Raw genomic sequence first — 22046 nt, 5'->3', positions numbered from 1 at the left:
CAGAGGGAGGTGTCGGCCCCAAAGGCTGGGTCTGCCTGAACGGATTCGTCAGAGCCAGTCCTGCATGCAGCCCAGGAGAGGGCTGTTTTCTCAGGAGGCGAGGAAGAGGAGGAAGAGCGGCGTTGCCATTCTGCCCCATAAATGGTGGAGCCAAGGTGTTCCCTGGCTTCTGTGGGCTTGTAAGAGTGGTTAAACAGGAGGAAAAGGGGTTGACAACAGGAGGAAGCACAAGGAAGATGTGAGTTTTCTATATGGAGAAGATGCAGAACAGCAGTGAGTGATGGTTGGTCCACTGTCAGGGATTCTGGGAACTGAAGTCAAATATTTGAAAGATTAAATGTTGAGAATGACTCAGCTAGAGAAGGCTACCTATTAGGTGGATTTGGAGCTAGCTGACAGACTAAACCACAGAAGTCCTGCTGAGCTCCAGTACAGCCCCATTTGGTCACCTCACTTGCTGCTCTGCACCCCAGGACTTGGTCAGAGGGGGGAGACTGAGCAGGTTGGTGGGGCTCCTTCTGCTGGTGGCACAGAGCTCTTTTGTTCCTTCCTAAATGAGAAAATATATCAGGATGGAGTGTCACGACCTGGATTCCCCCTCCCACCCTTCACTGGCACAAGAGAGGGCACCCTAGAAAAGAGCTTATGGGACAGGACCCCACCGCTTCTCCCCCAAAGGCACTCCCTCCAGTAGCAAAAATGTCATGATTCTGTCACTATTGTCAACTCACATGAGAATGTGGTGTGGTGCGTTCATTTTCATGTCAGCCTGTGTGTACCATGGAGGGCAGGGGCAGGGAGAGCAAATGCCTCAGCAGCGTATGCAGCAACTGGGCATATCCTTCCTCTCCGTCTGCCTTCAAGAGGCCGCTGTGAGGGGCTCAATCCATGTGCCAACCCCTTTTCCCCCCAATCCACACCCCAAGCAGGGACCACACCGCCCCCCAGGAACAACAATGGCTGGCTTCAGGGGTGCTGTTTAGAGTACAATTAGAAACTTACAGCAGTACTAATGTGTGCAAAGGCCTTGATTCGCTTCTTTGGACTAAGGGCCCTTGATGGAAATGGAAGGGGACTCTCCCCTTAGGAAATTCTTTCCTCACCTGGACATTGATCACTCAGCTGGTGCCATGGTCAGTTCAGAGAGCCAGTGCTGGATTCATGTTTTGCAATTTCCAGCCACACTTCAGAAGTTGTTTTGATATTTAAATCAATTGCAACTATAGACTTTGAAGCAACGCTAGGAGAAAAAAGCTGCCCAAGAAAGCTTTTGCCAAGGTGCCCTCAGTTTGTAAATAACTTTTATCAGGTACATGAGGGAAATGCACAAGCTTATGCCAGACTTCAAAGAGCATAAAGAAGGCTTGACAGAGTAAGCTGTGCAGTTGCATGAGGAAGCCTTTGGGCTAAGCTGGGCCAGAGCAAAGTACAGCAAAGAAGAAAGGAAGGATTGGTACTGCAGGCATTAGAGACAGCCTGCAAAACAGCCTTGAGGGCCTGAAAAGCACCATTTCAGACACGCAGGGCCAGATGCGTGAACAGCACCCTGCGACATGCCTTAGTTAACATCACAGCACCTTGCCTGTTGGCCTCTTCGGACACTCGGCAGTCAGGCAGGACACCCCAAACCTCTCCTTTGCTATGAAAAGCCCTCCTCCTCTTCCATCCCCCTGAAGGCAGTTATTCTCTTGGGGTGGGAGAGAATGGGACAAAGAATCCAGCTGCCCTTCTTGAAGTGAAGTGTTTTCGTTCTGCCAGATCTCTGGTAGACAACCCATCCCTTGCTCTTCCATCTCAAGAAGTGGACTGATGCCCCCAGAGCCACAGGCTACAGTAAACCCATTCGCCTGGGCAGTATGTCAACAACGCCTCTCGTATTCCCCCCTCCTGCCCCCTTTGCATTTTCTGCTGAAAGAGAGGTCTGTCATGGCTGTCCCTTTCTTTGAACTGGCCCCCTCCCTGGCAAAGCCCTCTGTCTCGGCCAGATGGTGGCAGGGGAGTACCTGCTCCAGACCCCCTAGTCCCTGCAGGCAGGTCAGTGGGGAGGCACCACCACTCTGCTTCCAGTCCAGGAGCCCCCCCCCCCCATGCCCTGCCCTACTGGGAGAAGCCTCTGCTGCTTCTCAAGCTCCAGGACCATCATGTTATTTGACCTTCATGTGTTGCCTGGGGCAAGTGTGAGGATCAACCTCAGTCAGTCCCACAGAATGGCCAGGCACCTTCCAAATGCACACCAGCCGCCCTGCTCATTCATAGCCTTGAGTGGGATGTTCTCAAATGGAATGCCCCCCAGCCCCAGACTGTAGGTGGGATCTGTCTCTAAGAAAACAATGGCTACTTTTTCAGCATCCCACCAAGACCTCAAGTAGTCTTTCAAGAGCAACCGCCGGGAGATGATGTCTGCCAGGAAGCCTTCTAATATAGTCGAGGTGGCCATCTATTGGGGAGTGCCTCTCTTGTGCGTTCCTGTTGGCAGGAGGTTGAACTAGATGGCCATTGGTGTCCCTTCTAACTCTATGATCCATTGAATCCTTCCTTCCAATCCCTCAACTGCCCCCACTAACCATAAGCAATCACAGAGAAGCCAGTTTAAGTGGCCACAGGTTTGCGACCAGGCAAGGGAAGGGCAATCCAGCCTTAAGAAGAGCCTCTCCCTGCCCCCGCACATATCATGGTCTTCTGGGGAACATGTGGAATTCAAGGGCAGGCTAGGGAACCTGGGGGGGGAGCAAGCCAGAGAGATGAGAGCAAGCCACCTCACCTGACATAGAGGGACCGCTTTTGACTTGTCCGCAGGGAACCAGATCCTGAACTGATGCTGCTGTTCATCATCTGCTCTCGCAAGTCATGGATTTTAGCTTCAAACCGGCTGTATTCTGTGAAAAAAGGGAGTTGGAGGGAGGAAAGAGGAGGGAGTAGCGGGTAAGCAGCAGTTCACACCAGTGGAGGAGGGCTGAGTCTAGCCCAGGCAGCCTGTCTTTCTGCAAAGAGGCTGCCTTTCCTCCTGAACCAGGGCAGCCTTCTGGCTACCAAGAGCTGGGACTTTGTGCCAAGTGCAAGGTCTCCCCACCTCTGGCTTTAGCCCAATGCTCTGGCCTGCAAAATGTAATGCACCTTACTTCCATGGGAGGCCTAAGCTACACCAGTTAATATTCAAAACCTGTAACTATGAAACAACAATAAAGCATTTGGAAAAGAGCCTTGTGTCAACCTGCACATCCACCCATATCCACACTCGCCCCACTGCCCATTATCCCACCGAGCCATGCAGAAGGGCCAAGCAGGTTTCCCAGTCCCAGCACTGACCAGCAAGCGACCTTACCCCCATGGGAGTCCTGGCAGGAGGAAGCCCCCTGAGCTGCCCATCCTCTGGCCTCTCTGCTGCCCGACTGCCCACTTCTTGCTTTGGGGCTAGACCACTCCCACCCTGGAGCCCCATTGCCTCTCAAGAGAGTCCAAGGCAGTCTGCGCTGACCATGTCTGGATGGCAGCTGTGACGACCTCATAAGGTCGCTTGGAGAAAGCAGCGACTGGTAGAAGGAGCCTTGCATCTAAACTCAAACACCAGGCCCCACAATGTTCTGTGCGTCTCCCTCACAATGGCCACAGATAATCCGGACTAACTAGATTGGGCTTGTGAGCAAGGTCTGGCATGGCAGCAGCCATACTGCCTCTCAGCTGCTGCCTCTTCTGCTAGGGTCCTTTAGGGTCCTTCCTCATGGTGTGTGGCTCCCAATGTGTGGCCAGCCAAGCACAAAGGAGACCAGCCGGGGAGCAGGAGAAGGAGACAGGGGTTACCCTCAGGAGGACTGCTTGGAGAAGATAGTGCAGCAACAGTCCAACTGCTCGTCCATCTCTCTGTTCACCCTCATGTCAATTGCTCATGTGGCTGAGCTTAAAGTCAGTTTTTGCCGAGAGTGGCGGGAGCGTGGAGGAGAGAGGGAAACCCAGCAGGAGTGCTGCCTACTCCAAAAGGCAGAATTGGACTGTTCTTCTTAAGGATGCCCACATTTCTGCCCGCTTCCTTTTATCGCAACACAAACTAAGAAGTAAATTGCAACCACAGAGTCCACTTGCCTTCTGGTCGGTACTGAGCCACAATTGTGACCGCTTGGCCAGCATTTTTCAAGGCAGCTGCTGCCTCTTCGTGGGTGGCTGCTTTGAGGTCTACGCCATTTACCTGTGAGGGAAAAATAAATGAGGTGGTGCTCCCCACGGCATTGCCCATAAAGGGTGGAGGGAGTTGTATAGTGGGCCCTTCCACAAGTGGGATTCTCCAAGGGACACTCCCGTCAGCACCCCTGTCCCAGCACCCCTTGCATCTGGTGGCAACTTGGCAACGGTGCTTAGCGGGGCAAGAGCCCCCTGAGCCAAGAAAGGAAGGGGGCTCTTGCTCTGTCCCCCCTCACCGAAATGATGCGGTCCCCCTTCCGGAGCTCCCCACTGAGATCCGCAGGACCCCCGGCAAGGATGAAGGAGACGAAGATCCCTTCCCCATCTTCACCTCCCACGATGTTGAAGCCAAGCCCCGTGGATCCCCGGTGAAGCACCAACCTCCGTGGCTCCCTAAGAGACAGAGGGCAAGAGAATTCAGTCTGTTTGTCCTCAGGGGGAAAACCAGAGGGGCAGGGTGGCAGAAAAAGGGGGCAGCAACCAACCAAGGAACTGCACTGTCAACCCATCCAACACCAGTAAACTACCAAGCGATGAGATTTGCAGAGGAATGAGGATTAGAATTGGAAAACTGAGGATGACAATGAGAACTGGAAAACTGATGTTTCTTTTAGTGTTACAAAATCAAGTGAGTTATGCTTTATCTCTCATTCTGCGGGGGGGGGGGGTTTGAAAAGAGGGGGGTGAAGGAAGATTCTGGAGCAAGTGCCTGGCGCTGGATGGCCAGAGGTCATTCTCTGGGCTCATCTTCCCTTTGGGCTGGGCTTGCTGGGCTGCCAGCCATAGATTCAGAAAGGGTGGGCAGGGAGAGAGAAGCAGCACATGAGAAACTACAGCCCAAGTCGTGGCAAGAGGGAGATGGCCAATTAACTGGGGACATTTCCATAAAACAGGTAAGTCCACAGGGAAGAATCCCACCCCTTCCAGGAATAGAGGCGCTGCTGTGAGGCTGAACTCATAGCTAAGGGCTCTCTTGCCCACCCCTCAGGCAGCCCCCTCTCAGCCAGCTAGAGTCCTTGGGCAGCAGCAGCCCTGGCTCTGTCGAGTGACGGCAGCTCTGAAAAGTGTTACCCGCCCTGGCTCCCTCTTCCTTCCACCCATGCAAGACAGACACCTTCCTTCATAGGCTTTCCAAAGCACAACAAAATGCATGGTGGGGCTCTGTGCTTTCCCCCCAAGCCCCTCACTGTTGACAAGGATCTGACAGGCAACCTCAGATTCCCACTTGGTTACGCCAGTGGCCCTCTGGGCAACAAGATAGCATTCCCACTCCCCTACTGCTCAGCTGAGTCTGCCCGGGGAACTGTCTGCGTTCCTGCCACCCGGGGCTCCCTCTCTGGCACACCATTAGCCACTTTCCTCCTTGGTACTGCTTTCTGCAATCCAGGCAAAACCACCAGCCCCCGAGGGAACAGTGGTGCTCGGGCCCAGCCTACACCAGCTCCTCTCTGACAGCACATTCAGCCATGTGCTCCACCATGCTGGGTGACATCCCTCATCCATGGGTCTGGAATGCCTAGCGAAGTGCGGTGGTGCCCTCTGCAAGGACACTACGGTGGTAGCTCCCTACCTGGTGATCTCGTCGTCCCCAAGCATCCCCTTAGGGATGGGAGAATACCTCCCAGGCGAGGCTGGTGGCAGGGGCTGCCCCAGGTAGGTCGACGGACTGATGTGGTTGTCGATGGGCTGCGAGTAAGCTGGGAAAGGAAGGGAAAGAGAGGGGGGAGTACAGTGATCTCCACACAGAAGGCTGGGGCAGGATTTGGATTTTTCTGTCCTGTTCCCCAGCTGTCCCGTCACTTGGGTCAGGGAGGCGCAAGAGGCAGAGCCCTTCCCCACCCCATCTGCCCCCAAAGAAAGAAAACCCATTCATTGTATCTCCCCCTCCCCATGCCTGGTCAAGGGAATGCTCCCCTGCACCCACTGTGTGCCCCTTCCAACCCGGGGAGCGCATGTGCGTACAGTTTAACATCCCTCCAGGGCCCCTTCACCATCAAGGACCTGAGTGCTCTGGCTGGGAAGCAGTGGCTGAATTACACAAAGTATTGCTGATGGCGCTTTGAAAAACATTAAGACTGTAAATAATAACTATCCTTACATCACAAAATAAAGTCACACTGTCAGAATACTAGAGTTCACAATGAAAGCCAATTAAAGTACTGTTCTGGTTAAGACACATTTTGAAACAAAGGGAACCATTGCAAAGATTCAAAAAACTCAGAAACTAATCACACACAGCGACTTCTACTGCAGCCAGTGTTGGGCAGTCTCCTTGCAGCCACATCGCTGCTGCCTACACCATGTTTTCCATAACAGAAGAGGAAAAGATTGTGGGGTTGAAGGAAGTAATAGTCCCACTCTATTCTGCTTTGGTCAGGCCTCACCTGGAATAATTCTGTGTCTAGTTCTGGGCACCACAATTCAAGAAGGATGTTGACAAGCTGGAGCGTCTCCAGAGGAGGGCAACCGAAATGGTGAAGGGTATGGAAAGCATAAAACCTATGAGGAGCAACTTAAGGAGCTTTAGTCTGGAGACTAGGTTAAGAGGTGATATGATAGCCCTGTTTAAATATGTGAAGGGATGTCAAACTGAAGATGGAGCAAATTTGTTTTCTGCAGCTCCAGAGAATAGAAACTGGACCAATGGATTCAAACTACAAAGAGATTCCGCTTCAACATTAGGAAGAACTTCCTGAGGGTAAGAGCTGTTCCGACAGTGGAAGACGCTGCTACCTCAGAGGGTGGCGGGGTCTTCTTTGGAGGATTTTACACAGAGGCTGGATGGCCTTCTGTCAGGGGCACTTGGACTGTGTGTTCCTGCATGGCAGAAGAGAGTTAGACTGGGTGGCCCTTGGGGTCTCTTCCAACTCTAGGAGCCTATCCTTAAGAGGCCAAGGATGCACCCAATGTTTTGATGGGTTGCCTACGGGTGCCTGTCAACTACCTTTACAGGCATCCCATATTTACTGTAAGAGATTTTGGAGTTGTTCTACAGTTAAATTTATTTCTTGACCAAATACTGTATAACTTGCCACACTGCTTCTCCTATTTTCCAAACACAGTCTGAACTTATTAACCTCTTCCTTCCTCGTTGCATTATCCTTAATAAACATACAATAAATTGCAGAGAGCAACCCTTTGGCTTCAGAGAAAGACCACATTTGCATCAATTAACTGGATGAATGCACTGTTTCTTCCAAGCAACCATACAGCATTTAAAATACAGTCAGCCCTTCTTATACATGGATTTTTTATACACAGATTCAAGCATAAATTTCAAATATCAAGCCTTGACTTTCCATTTTTTATAAGGGACACCATTTTGCTCTGTCATTATATTTAATGGGACTTGAGCATACACGGATTTTGTTATATACGGGGGATCTTGGAACCAAACCCCAGCGTTTAACAGGGTCCACTGTACATGGCTTTATTTGCAGCCAATATGTTAATCTATGGTTCTTGGCCATCTTGCCCTCTGGCTGCTCCCACCAACAACTAAAAGGTGAAGCAGCTGCCTCTGGTTCCCACCAGTGAGCTTAGTCTCCTTCTGAGGATCCTAAACCTACCTCCAGACCTGAGTGGGCAGAGGCTTCCTAAGGGACTCGCAGGCTCTGCTGGCAAAGGTTCTCTGGCCTCACACGCAAAAGAAAGGGACTCAGGTCTCAAAAGGACAGCCGCCAACAACACTGGAGCAAGTTTCATCTTCTCTCACAGCTGTCTCTCTGTGGATGCGCCATCGTTGTTTGAAGCTCAACATGTCCAAGACGGAGCTGCTTGTCTTCCCACCAAAGTCCTCCCCTCAATACTCCTTTTCTGTTTCTGTCGACAACATCTCTATTTGACTGGTCCAGGAAGCCCACAGCCTCGGTTTCACTTTTGATTCCTCTCTGTCTTTTATCCCCCAGATCCAGGCCACAGCCAAAGCCTGCAGATTCCTTCTTTACAACATGGCCAAACTCCGTCCATTTCTCTCAGCCTCTACTGCCAAGACTCTGGTCCACGCTCTGGTGGTCCCCCAACTAGATTACTGTAACCTCCTTCTAGCAGGGATTCCTCTTTCTCATCTTTGCCCTTTAATTTACGTCCAGCATTCAGCGGCACGCATCATTACACTCGCTTGCCATGTTTGACCATGTTTCTCCTTTATCATCATCCCTTCAGTGGCTCCCCTTTCCCTTCCGTATTCAGTATAAGCTTCTGTTGTTAACTTTTAAAGCCCTGCATGGGCTGGCCCCTCTTTATTTATCTGAACTTCTTCCTCCTTACATTCCCACTCGTACCCTCCCCTCCGTTCTAGTAGCCAAGGTCTGCTGTCCCAGCCAGGATCTCCACTGCCCCGTCCTGGATCCCTCCCTTCTCACTGGCCGCCCCTCACTCCTGGAACCTGCTTCCCCAACAAACGGCTCATCAATTCAATGACAACTTTTAAATCTGAGCTGAAGACCACCCTGTTCAGGGAAGCGTTCCCAGGCACTGTGTGAATATTAATCTGATATTTATTAGACAGTGGATGTTGATGCTTTAATTGTTGCCTGTTTTTTAAAACTAATTCTATTGTATATTACTACCTACTGTTTATGTGTATTTTGTAGATTGTATGCCATTGGCAGGTTTTATATTTTTATTGACTTGATTATCTGTATGTACAGCACTGTGTATATTTACAGCGCTACAGAAATAAACTACAATTATTATTATTATTATTATTATTATTATTATTATTATTATCATCTTGTTCCTAGTCACCTTACTACCAAGCAGGGGCAGGAAGTGGCTCTCTTGGCTGTATAGACTTCCTGATGACTTCAAAAGCCGAGGGGAAGAATTCTGGGTACTCCTTGGTTGGTCTGATAAAGGGATCATCAAAAGGGATACCTCCTAGCTCTGTCGGAGGAGCAACCCTTGCTTTCCTCATTTACGTTTATTTGCAAATACTGAGGAGTGGGGTCCCACAGGGCTCTGTCCTGGGGCCAGTCTGCTATTTAACATCTTCATCAAATATTTGGATGATAGAATTGGGGGCATACTCATCAAATTTGCAGATGACACCAAATGAGGAGGACTAGCTAATACCCCAGAGGACAGGATCAAGATTCAAAATAAAAACAGTAGTAACCTATACTGGAAGTGTGAGAAAGAGCAAGGTACATTACACCATTTATGGTGGACATGTAAAAAAGCAAGACAGTTTTTGATCTTTTTTGAGATTAAAAAAACCACCTCTAGCACTATTAACTTTCTCCCGGAAGTGTTCCTACGCAACATAATTGAATTATCTTGTGGGGAAAAGGGGTAAAATTATTTTTATATGTTATCAGCTGCAAGATTAGCTTATGCCCAGAAATGGAAAGCGAAAGAAACCCCCTCAAAGGAAGACTGGATGTTCAAACTCCTGGACCTAATGGAAATGGACAAACTTGCTAAAGGAATCAGAAATGAATCTTCAACGGTGTATAAAGAAGACTGGAATAAAGTAATAGTGTATCTCCGGACAATTTGGGGGAATACGGCTGCCTTGGGAACAGAATGATCATAAATGGAATCTTTTAGAATGATAAGTAAAACAATACAACAAGGAAACTCCGGTGAGGATTACTTTACTTTTAGATAAGAAAGCTGGGTAGTGTCTATTGGGATATTTACACAGGAAGATCGCAAGGTTCATTTAGAATTTAGGCACAAGAGTATAAACAGAACAGTATATGATTAGTTTGTTATTAATTTTTCAGATAATCGAGAAGGAAACAAGATCAGAATAAAAGTTAGATACTAGCAAGGAAGTAGTGAATGAGGAATGTATGTAATTTTTGTTATATGCTTTATTGTATGATACTGTTTGGATTTTATAATGACTATAAAAATGAATAAAAATTATAAAATAAAAAAAATTCAAAACGATCTGAATAGACTAGAAAGCTGGGCCAAAGCTAAGAAGATGAAATTCAACACGGAGAAACATTAAGGTACTGCACTTAGGGCAGAAAAACAAAATGCACAGATATAGGATGGGTGACACCTGGCTGAATGAAACTACATGTGAAAGGGATCTAGGAGTCCAAGTAGACCACAAGTTGAACATGAGTCAACAGTGTGATGCAGCAGCTAAAAAGGCCAATGCGATTTTAGGCTGCATCAGTAGAAGTATAGTGTCTAAATCAAGGGAAGTCAAAGTGCCACTGTATTCTGCTCTGGTCAGGCCCCACCTAGAATATTGTGTCCAGTTCTGGGCACCACAATTCAAAAAGGACATTGAGAAACTGGAGCGTGTCCAAAGGAGGGCGACAAAAATGGTGAAGGGTCTGGAGACCATGCCCTATGAGGAAGGACTTAGGGAGCTGGGGATGTTTAGCCTGGAGAAGAGAAGGTTAAGAGGTGATATGATAACCCTGTTTAAATATTTGAAGGGATGTCATATTCAGGAGGGAGGAAGCTTGTTTTCTGCTGCTCCAGAGAATAGGAGACAATGGAGCAATGGATGGAAGCTCCAGGAAAAGAGATTCCACCTCAACATTAGGAGGAACTTCCTGAGAGTAAGGGCTGTTCGACAGTGGAACAAACTCCCTTGGAGTCTCCTTCTTTGGACGTCTTTAAGCAGAGGCTGGATGGCCATCTGTCAATGGGGATGCTTTGATTGAGATTTCCTGCATGGCAGAATGGGGTTGGACTGGATGGCCCTTGGGGTCTCTTCCAACTCTACGATTCTATGATTCTATGAAATGAAGGCCCACACCTTCCCACTTTGTTATAGATTGTACTGCCCTATGTCACCTTCTCAAGCCAGCGTGGTGTAGTGGGGCTGGTGTCGAATTAGGACTCCCAGAGACCAGAGATCAAATTCCCATTCAGCCACGGAAGCTCTCTGGGTGGCCTTAGGCAAGTCATACTCTTGCAGCCTCAGAGGAAGGTTGCTGGTAAACCTTGTCAGGGATGATGGGAGTTGTAGCTCTTCACCTCTGGCTGTAACTCACCACCTTGTTATGCAGCAGAGCTGACCAGCTTTGGCCAGTGGTTAGTGCTTTTCTTCAAAGCAGCAGAGTTTCAGAGAATAGGCTGAAGACCCTGACAAACTCTCCAAGCCTTCTCACTCTTCTTCCTCAGAAGTCTCCAAACTTCTCCAGGATCCTGCTGGCTCTTGTATCTTCACTCAAGACACCAGACAACTCAGTAGTCTTATATCAAAGATCTACTTTATTCTACTATATACAAAATACTATATGCCCTACAAATCACAATCTCTACAATCTCCAAACTACTCAACTATCCAAAACTACCCACAAAATACATTGGCAAACATAGCAATTCTTATAGCCATTGTCAAACACCACCCACTAGTCAGTTTCCACCCAGTGGGCATGTACATCCATTTTGAGTGGTTCTCATAGTTCAACCCATACTTAAGAATTTCATCATTTCACCTTGTACACTTAATGAGTCTCAGGTGTTTCCAATTGTACATTCTATAATTCTGTCCTTGACATTCAGGACTTCTAAATTACATTAGCTTTTTCACCTGTGTGGCTTCTTAATTGCTCTTGCTTAGTCACTGTGACTTTCACATACATGTTTTATTTCTTCTACTGTATGTCGCATGTTGCATTTTCCTTAACAAACCTCTCATGAAGAAATCTGGCCAAGGAAATCCTATTTTAGAGCCTGCTTGGTGTTGTGGTTGACTACTGGAATAGGACTGCAAGAGATCTGGATTCTAATCCTTGCTACATCTTGGAAACCACCTGCTGACCTTGCGGCCACACTCTCTCAGCCTTAGAGGAAGGCAATTTCAAACCTCCTCTGAAGAAATCTTCAAAGTCAATGTGGTGAACTAGTTTGAGCATTGGGAGACCAGGGTTCAAATCCCCCCTCAACCATGGAAACCTACTGGCCGACCTTGAGCAACCCCACTCTTCTCTCAGTCTCAGGGGAAGGGAATGGCAATACCCTTCCACAACAAATCTTGTTAAGAAAACCATGTGCTGGAGTTGCTGTGAGCTGGAAACAAAGGCATACAGCAGCCACAACAGCTTCACCATACCTAGGAAATTCCCTTATTTCTATAAAACCACACTACTGCCAACCCCAGTAGGAGGTCATTTTGCCTGCTGCCTTCCCGTAGCATCCTAAGGATATGCTAAATCCCTCTTTGGCTTGACCATGGTGCCCCTGGACATCCCCCCACCCCAATTCTGTCTGGGGCCGAGGCTGCTTTTAGGGGGCAAATGGAAAAAGCACACAGCTGATTTTAGGCTGGGCAGCAACCCTCTGGGGCGAGAGGGGCACCCTGTTTGGGCTTCAAAGGCAGAGAGTCCCTCCCACCCTGTCTGGCACTCCCTCTTGCCCACCTGCCTTCTCTGTGCAAACCCTCCTTGGCTTTTGTAGAGGATGATGGTGACCCTGCAGCTTCACTGCCCACCTGCTGCCCTCTGCTTTGTCTCTTTCCTTCATCACTACTTTTGCCTTAATACCTTCCTGCTGTGAAAGCATCCTGAGTCTTCATGGGTGGAGAGGGTGAGAAACCCAAACACTCTTTTTCTGCTGCAGCAGAATTCAAGTGAGGCCAGCCCAGCTGCCATCCACTGTGCCTCATGGGACTACCTGCCATGGAAGGCTCTGGGGCCAAAGCCACGAAGGCAAGAGGGTCTTACCGTTGGTGAGGTCTGGGGCGGTGTAGCTGTCATTCATGAACATGCTGGTGGGCTTTGCTACTTTCAGGTACACCAAGTCGGAGGTGTTCTTGAGGGCTGTCACTGCCTCCTCGTGCGTCACTTCTTCTAAGCAAACGCTGTTCACCTGGAGGAAGGGAATGAGAGCAACACTGAGTCAAACCCTCCATGAAATAAAAAAGCAACATCCCATGAGGGGCTGAAGAACTCCCATTTGCCCATGAGGTGGCAGGAAGCCGGCATGCTGAGAATCTAGCCTTAGACACCATCTGCTCTGACAAACAGGAGCCCTTCAGGGTCTCGGCCAAAAGCCTTGATACGGAAATTGTGAGGAGTGGAAGGAGAACCTCCCTCTTTTTCCAGATGTTTGTAATAGGCTCCGAAAGGAGAGAACCATAAAATTAAAAGGAGGCTTACTAATCAGAATTAATCCCCTGCCTGTATCCTGAAAGCACTGTCATGAAAGCAAAGGCAAGGCAGCAGACCATTTCCAGCACCAGCTCTGCCAGGGATGGTGCCCACAGAGGCACAATGGGAGAGGGCAGCTGCCACTCTTCTTCTTCCTCCTCCTGCTCCATGGCAGGCCTCTGCACTCCCCCTTGTTAGCCCCGGAGGGTGACGCTGGCCTGGCCATGGAGGAAGGGGCCCCTGTGGCCCATCCTCTGTCCCTCCTTGCCTGCCCCTGCCCTTTGTGCCAGACTGAGCCAAGCAGTGAGGCCCTTTCTTCCGGGAACTGCTCCCTTCTCCTGTGACCCAGCTTACGCACCTCCCCAGGCCTTTAGCTTCATGGCAGGGGTTGGGGAACACATGGTGAAGAATGATGGGGCCAGCTGTCCAGCAACCACTACAGGGGCCCAGACACTTCCAGTGTGACATTACGGGAACAAACTATGTGCTCTCGCACATGGCGTCCCTCGCCCACAGTCCCAGACAAGGAGACCTGTGTGGAGTGTTTGCTTGCAGTTGGCACAGGACAACCAAGGGAGCTGGCACATGAGAGTGTCCCACTGGGTTCAGCTTCATTTAGTTATTTCTCATCAGGGCCTGAGCTCCCTTCAGCCAGGTTGATGTTGAATGCATAATCCTAATCTCTTAAATCTTCCAGCATTTAATTATCTGGAGTATTCCCACGTCCCTAGATCCTCCACAGCACACAGCTCCGGCCACATCCATCCCGGTCAAACCTGTCTCAAAACAGAAGGGGGGGATGGGACTCTCCCCTCCAGGGCCCCTCATTAGGGAGGGGGGCTGAAAAGAGTGTGGACCTCTGGAAACCACCATGGACTTGGGAAGGCACCAGGGAGTGGGCTAGTGAGGCTTAGGGAAAGGTGTCTGAGAAGGGCATTCCTGCACTGGCTGCCCCTTCCGTTCCTCCTATTTCTAGCTGCCATCCCTTCATGTGTCCCTTCATGAGCTGACAGTTAATTCCAGGCAAAGGGTGCCAACCTGCCTCACTGAGACCAGGCAGGACAAAGGGAGGAGTGGACCACGGAAGCTGCAGTGGAGGAGAGAGATTAGAACACAGAGCAATGGATGCAAGCTACAGGAAGAGAGATTACACCTAAACGTTAGGAGGAACTTCCTAACAGTAAAAGCTGTTTGACAATGGAACACACTCCCTTGAGTGTAGTGGAGTCTCCTTCCCTGGAGGTCTTCAAACAGAGGCTGGATGGCAGTAAGGGCTGTTTAACAGTGGAACACACTCTTTCCTCGGAGAGTGGTGGAGTCTCCCTGCTTGGCCAACTGTCGGGGATGCTTTGACTGAGAGTTCCTGCATGGCAGAATGGGTTGGACTGGATGGCCCTTGGGGTCTCTTCCTACTCTCTGATTCTACCATTCTATGAAGGAGGGAGGAGCAGGGGCCCTCTCCACTCCCACTGAGGTCCCTGTTGAAGCTCTGCCGCTATGCACACCTTTGAGAACACAATCTCACAGGGACAAGGGAGACAGCCTCTTCACTGGTGGCCCCACACTTGTGGAACTTGCTAGAACATTCTAGAACTTACTACAATGAAAGAGGGAAAAGGAAGGATAGACAAAGCAAAGGAAAAACGAACGTTGGTACTTACCCGTGATACGTTCATTTCCAGCAGACAAGGGTCCTAGCATCCTGTATTCTGGGTTAAGCTCCTCCTATTCGCCCCTGTAGGCAGGGACAATAGAACAAAGACCGGCCCCTATATAGGGAGGAGCTAGCCCCCCCGGGCCTCAGTCAATAACAAGCCAAGCGACTAGTAAGGTAAATCAAGGAACTGAACTTTAGTAACATCAGCTAAGGGTTAACTACAACACCTTAGAAAAAACTAGTCCAAGAACAAACTAGAACTCAGAAAAACCAATCCAGCAACAACAACAAGAAGAACAAGGCAGGTCCACCGAGAGGCAGCCAGGGTCGGAGGCCGCAGGCAGCACCCGGGTGGGCAGGATGCTAGGACCCTCGTCCGCTGGAAATGAACGTATCACGGTTAAGTACCAACGTTCATTTTCCCAGCAGACAGGGTCCTAACCTCCTGTATTCTGGGATTTACAAAAGCCCTCTCGAACTGGGAGGGAAGTGCTGCTAGGAGACTGTGGCCCCCAACACAATCTGTTGGAGGACCCTCCTTACAAATGACGCCTCAGCGGACTGAGACACGTCCAGTTTGCAATGTCTTATGAAGGTCGAAGGCGACTTCCATGTGGCCGCCCTGCAAATGTCTGACAGGGAGGCGCTAGTGGCGAGGGCCGCAGAGATCAATGCACTCCTGGTTGAGTGCGCCATCAACCCCTTGGGGGGAGTGAGATCAAGAGTTTGGTAGCTCTCTTGAATACAAGACCTGACCCACCTACTCAGAGTCGAGGCAGATACCTTGCACCCCAAAGAGCCTGGAAGAAAGGAAACTAACATCTCAGATGACCTTAAGGTTGAAGTCCTCTTATGTAGATTTTGAGGCCTCTGTGCACATCCAATGTGTGCCAGGTCTTTTCCAAGTCCTTCTTAGGATCGGGGCAGAATGAAGGCAGGAGAATGTCCTGTGACACGTGAAAGGCTGAGTTGACCTTAGACATGAAGGTAGGGTCTGGACGAAGGCACACTGAGTTCAGCCTAAAATACACAAGTCTTTACGTACCGACAGGGCCCCAGCTCTGACACCCGTCTGGCAGAGGTAATGGCCATGAGGAAGATGACCTTGAGGGAGAGGTGTTTGAGGAAGGCCTCCCGAAGGGACTTGATCGGCCCAACCGTCAGCGCCTTTAAGACCGTGTTCACGTCCCAAGATGGAAAACGATGTCTGGTGGGCTGTTTGTTCAGGTAATACATGGCCGTGGTATTGTCCGTCTGGAGCAGGACCACCTTCCCAACAATTGCGGTCTCGAATGTCCTCAGGGCCTTTTCCACGGCCAGCATCTCGAGAGCATTGATGTGGAAGGATTGTTCTTCCAGCAACCATCTGTCTCTCACACAAAGATCGAGCAGGTGTGCGCCCCATCCCTCTAAGGATGCATCTGTGGTCAAGGTGATGTCCGGACGAGGCTGAGAGAAGGGCATGCCAACGCAAACGTTGCGGGAGTCTAGCCACCAGCAAAGTGGTCGGGCTACGGTCCTTGGCATGGTAAGGAGCTTGGATAGATGGTCCCTGGAAGGGTCGAAGACGGACAGAAACCAAGCTTGTAGGGGTCTCGATTGTAGTCTTGCCCAAGGGGTGACAAAGGTTGTTGACGCCATATGGCCCAGCGCTACCTGAACATCTCTGGCCCTCAGTCTCCTGCGGCGGACGCACGTTGTGACTGCCAACTGCAGCGCCCGGAAACGGTCTGGAGGGAGATAAGCATTGCAGGTTTCGGAATCGAGGATGGCGCCGATAAATTTGACCTGTCTTGACGGGGACAGATGGGACTTCTCCCAGTTGACCACCAGCCCGAGGGATGACAGGAGGTCCAGCGTGAACTGCACTGTGTGTTAGAGTTCCAGACGAGACGGAGCTGCCAGCAACCAGTCGTCCAGGTATGGAAAAACTCTGAAACCCCTCTGATGCAGGTATGCCACAACTGGTGCCATACACTTCGTGAAGACTCTCGGTGCCATGGAAAGACCGAAGGGGAGGACATTGTAGTGGTAGGCGTCTGACCCGATGGTGAAAGTGAGGAACCTCCTGTGGGACTCCCGAATCCCCACATGGAAGTAGGCATCCTTTAGGTCGACAGTTGCAAACCAGAGTCCCTGATGGAGCAAGGGAAGAATGGAGGCGAGGGTTACCATATGGAACCGCCTACGGGTGAGGAAAAAATTTAGCTCTCTCAAGTCTAAGATCGGCCTAACCCCTCCGTCTGGCTTCGGCACCATGAAGTATCTTGAAAAAAAGCATGAAGGGAATTTTTCGGGATCGACCTTGGAGATCGCCCCATTGTCAAGGAGTGAGCGCACTTCGTCGAGAAGGATGTCCGAGGGGACGGTGGAACAAAAGGCTCCAGATGGTGGGAGCTCAGTAAACTCGAAGGCATAGCCCCTGCAGACGATGTCCAAGACCCACGAGTCATTAGAGACTGATGCCCAGGTGTTATAGTAGAACTGCAGTCTATCTAAGAAAAAGGGGGCAGGGGAGACAAAGTGTGCCGGACCCCTTCAGGTCCTCTTCTTTCCCTGATCGGGCTCCTTCCGGCGACCCTTCCGATACCTGGATGGGATGTTACGTCTGCTGGAGGAGGAGGAGGATTGAGACGGGTAGCGCTGCCTCTGTTGACCCTGCTGTTGGAAAGGGCGCTCCTGGGAGAAAGACCTGGAGCCCTGGCCCTGAGGTTGCCACAGGCGCTGTCTCCGACGGAAGGACGGTATGGAGGTAGAAGAGGACATACCGTGCTTCTTGGCTGCGGCCTTCATGCGATACTTCCGATTCAGCCTCTCGTCTGTCTCAGAGTGGAAGAGGCCGGAGTCATCCACCGGCATGTCCTTGATGGTAGACCTCATGTTGGGATTTAGGTCCAAACCCTGGAGCCAGGCATGGTGGCGCAGTGCAATCGATGCCGACATTGACCTCCCAGAACAATCTGCCACATTCCTGGAAGCAGTGATGATCCAGCTTCCAATTGAATGTGCCTCGTCCCGTATCTCGACCAGCTTCCTCTGGACGTCGTCTGGGGCATCCAGGACCAAGGGCGAGATTCCCTCTATGAGGGTTTGAACATAGGCCCCCATGCAAGCCAGATAATTAGAGGCTTTGACAGCTAAGGCAGATGCAGAATATGACTTCTTGGCCAAGCCATCAATTTTCTTACCCTCTCAGTCTCCCGGCGAGGTGGCCAGCTTATGAGTGGATGCTACCTGGGAGCCTTCCACTATTGCAGAGTTTTGTTTTGGGTGGTTGGCCAGCCATGGAGCGTGAGTCGGCGAGATCCTATATAAGGATTCAATCTTCCTGGATGAACCTGTCAGGGAAGCAGGGGAATCCCACGAGCGCTTTACTATGGATTCCAGGGATGGCAAGAGTGGGATCGACGGTGGCGTCGGGACCTTGCCGTGGACGCGTCTATCCACCGGATCCTTGGCCACATCCTCAGGGTACGCCAGCTCGATACTGAGAGCGTTGGCGATCTTGATAACGTGCTTGTTAAACAAGCGAATGTCATCGGATGGGGAGGCCGGCTCTGGATGATGCATCTGCTGTGGCGACGGAGGAGGAGACATGTCCAGGTCGGACTGGTGTTCGGAGGACTGATCTTCTTGGTCCGATGCTGATTCAAGGTCAATTGCGTGATGAGGTTGACGGGTCGGGGACGGAACTGGTTCCGGGACGGACACTCGCTTCGATACCGATTGAGAGGGAGTTGCTGGCTGCTTGGAGGCTTTTGCAGAAGGAGTTGCTGGCGGCGGCTTGGAAACTGTCGCAGACGCGGTGGAGTGGCTGTGAGGCTTCATCAAGACACATAGGAGAGCATCTTCTCTTGAGACCGACATATAGTATTTGTCTGTCTCGGAGTCATAGAAGACATCTCGATCCGGACCCTTCTCACGTATGCACGGAACCAGTGTGGGGGATCTCGAACCCGCAGACCCGGACTCATCATCATCCTGATGGAAGAGAGGAATGGTGGAGGGGCCCGACATCGAAGGGACGTCCATGTCGAATAGCTGAGGGGACCGAGCTCTTGTCTCCCACTGATGGTGGTCCTTCGTCTTCTTATGGCTGTCCTTCTTAGAGGAGGAAGACGGCCCTGGGTCCTCCCGAGAGGTTGACTGTGTTGACTTTTTAGAAGGCGTCTTGGGGTCCGAGGAGCCTTCTGCCGGCTTGTGGGGCTTAGCCTTGTCCGACAAGGATTTTGCCTTTTTTGGCGGGGGGGTGGGGGGCGTCCTCTACGTCGACCCTCTTCTCGAGTCTTTCCTTGGGCGCCTTGGGCTCACCCGAGGGCTTGGAGCTCGGCTCCGGAGGCTTGGTCTTGGCCCGACTTTGGAACTGCCTGTTCGGGTTCAGCCGGTGCGGTTCGTTCAGTCCGAGTTCCCGGCGGCGGCAGGGAGGAGGACCTGGATGGAGGACCCTTGGACCCGCACTGTTTGTGGGGGTGCTTTGAGGGCTTATCGGTGGTGGCACTGGATCTCTGGGTATCACGGGCCACATTGGAGACAGCACTGGGCTCCGAGAAACCACGGGCTGAGGAGGCAACCAGAGCTGACACCGTGCTAGATGGGCTGGCGTGAGCCGAGAATGAGGGGGCACCCGGGGCAGACGCTGGACGGGAGGATTCATCACGGGATTTTACAACCCCCTGAAGCAAAGCCGATGTCAATCGGGACTCATGATTCTTGCGGGCCTGCGACGTCATCGATTTCCAGAGGGTACAGGACTTAACGTCATGGTCCTTACCCAAACAGAGCAGGCAAGAAGAGTGCGGGTCTTGAATAGGCACCTTGCCGCCGCACTTCTTGAACGGTGCCGGAGGCATCATGGAACGAAGCCGAATCTTTGTGCAGAGAGGATGGTCAAGCAAGCTGAGGTCAACAATACTGGAGGGGGGGGGGGTGTCCACGAAGACAGAGTCAAAAACGGTCCGAGTCAAAAAGCCAGTGATTCAAAGGAGAAAAAACGAGCGAAGTTCCCTGAAGCAGCTAACGCGGCGGAAAAAAAGGAACTGGGGAAAGAGCGGGAAGCAGGGGCTTTATAGAGGGTGGGCGGGGTTACCGCCAAAAAGTTTCTATATGTTGCAAAGTGTACTTTGCCCAGTGATTCTAGAAGTTTCCGAAGAGCACTGCACAGGTGCAGTGAAACCCATTTGTATGATTCGCAGAGACCACGAAGAAGAAATAACCCTTTTGCCACTAAAGTGGAGCTTGGTTGGTCACCTTAATCCAATATATCTATCACCTCATATGAGATGTTTTTACCAAAGATCCTCAATGCATGTAAGCATTGGAGGTCTGCTGAGTGACCAGAGGCCTTCTCCTCGCTTGAGTCACCCTGTTTATTAGCATTTAAATGAATCTGTATTGTTAAAGCATATACTCTTAATGAGAAGTGCTATGGCTGATAACAGTTTGCACAAAGGAGGTAGAACCATGTGCTCATGTTATGTCTAGGCTGTTCCAGCTAAGGCAAAAAGGCTCTGGCCCTAATGGAGGCAGGGATGGAGGCCCATGAGGAGAGAAGAAAAGTCATCATGTTGCTTTATGGCTAGCCCCTTCCCTTGTTGAATTGGTTTCCAGGCATCTTCTCTGGCCTGGAAAAAGGAGAGGGGGGTGAGCAGAAACAGCACAACTCAAGCCTCACGGGCTAACAGTAATAAAATGAACACCAGAAAAGTTAACCAGTATCTCTTGTAAATCTGAGCCCCCAGACCTGTTGCTGTGGGGGCTCTCCCCTCCTTTATTTGACCCATCAAGGGAGGCTTCCTGGGCAGCAGCTTCTTCCAGGCACTGAGGAAACTGCTCTTAAGTTAGCAGTGACTGAAGATCATTTGTAACCATGGGTAGATAGCTGCATATGGCCAGTAGAGTAGCCCTGATACTCACAGGGCACTTTGTTTTATTTATGTTTGAAACAGCCCCAACTTCAAGCTGGGGTTTAGAAGCTTAGCCCTTTCAATCTCAGGCAGGCTTTCGGAGAAAGGAAAAACTTCGCTGGCTCAAAGAGACACATCCTGCTAGGAGCATAGGCAGGAACAAGACTGGGGCCCAGGGGGGCTAGCTCCTCCCTATATAGGGGGCTGGTCTTTTGTTTATTGTCCCTGCCTACAGGAGCAAATAGGAGGAGCTTAACCCAGAATACAGGAGGTTAGGACCCTGTCTGCTGGGGAAACGGTTACAACAGGTGAGCGCTGCTCTCCCTACGAACTGAAGTCAGGAGCATGGTGTCCTTTTCCCAGGGAGACATAAGGGAGGCAAACAGGCCCTCTAAAGCAAAAGAGAAGGGCACCCTCTCTGCCCCACCCCCAACTCCTCCTCCAACTCAGAATTAGACCTCTGTGTCTTGACTGGTTTCAGTCCTCCCTACTGGCTCTAGAGAGGACAGTAAGATGATGACCATGAAAGGCCATTGGTGTTTTTCTCTTGCAGGGCCTCCACTGGCCATCCCTAAAGCAACCAACCACCTAACTCCTTTCCTCCTTCTGTATTGGTGAACCACAGACCTTCTCTCCATGGACAGTGGCATGTCCAAGCCAAACCGCTACCTGGGCCCAGACCTGACCTCCCCTGCAAAGCCCAGTATCAAGGACTGCTTTTCTGAGGTAGGAAATGTCCTCCCACAAGAGAGAAAGAGGTCCAACATCAGTTCTGCAGTGGCTCTGGGTAGCCTTCGCCTGCAGAACCACAGAATACTCAGGTGGCCGAGTGCAGCAGTGCCCTGACATGGCCAGATCCCCTGCCCAGGTCTCTCAACAGGGGTCCCTCTCCCCAATCCATTCTGCTGCTTTAGATCTCCAAAGTGCCCCACGCTGGATAAAGCTGTCAAGAGCCCCACCAAAGATGGATGGTGGTGGACATGGCTATGCCAAGCCTAAGGCCAAGTCAAGCTCCACCTGCCACCCCCCAGGAGAAGGCCAAGCAGTGCTGTGCCAGCCAAGAACAGTGCCAACTTACAGCCATCAACTTGTCTCCAATCTGGAGCTTGCCGTCCTTGTGGGCAGCACCGCCTTCGATAATTTTGGTGACATAGATGCTGTTGTCTCCCGGAATGTGCTGGTTTCCGACCCCGCCGGCAATGCTGAAGCCAAGACCTGCATGGTGAGAGTGCCAGGGCTGTC

General features: G+C 50.9%; 1 protein-coding gene across 4 annotated transcripts in view; it reads right to left on the bottom strand.

The window, feature by feature from the left end:
* LOC149317828 (disks large homolog 1-like) overlaps positions 1–22046 on the bottom strand; it is a 112618-nt gene that overhangs the window by 24468 nt on the left and 66104 nt on the right. For 3 of the 4 annotated variants that reach the window (XM_089508534.1, XM_089508535.1, XM_089508536.1), the window contains exons 9-14: positions 21883–22019; positions 12819–12963; positions 5744–5870; positions 4410–4566; positions 4078–4180; positions 2762–2876 (exon numbers count right to left, since the gene is read on the bottom strand). In XM_089508534.1, the coding sequence (XP_089364660.1) occupies positions 2762–2876; positions 4078–4180; positions 4410–4566; positions 5744–5870; positions 12819–12963; positions 21883–22019 (784 nt within the window). The remainder of the gene's footprint in view (positions 1–2761; positions 2877–4077; positions 4181–4409; positions 4567–5743; positions 5871–12818; positions 12964–21882; positions 22020–22046) is intronic. The other variant, XM_089508537.1, reaches the window with a different exon arrangement.

Source organism: Sceloporus occidentalis, unplaced genomic scaffold (genome assembly GCF_023333645.1).
Source record: "Sceloporus occidentalis isolate IW3139 unplaced genomic scaffold, rSceOcc1.0.p SCAF_2, whole genome shotgun sequence".
In the NCBI taxonomy this organism is placed as follows: Eukaryota; Metazoa; Chordata; class Lepidosauria; order Squamata; family Phrynosomatidae; genus Sceloporus; species Sceloporus occidentalis.
This window is presented reverse-complemented; position numbering and strand designations above follow the sequence as displayed.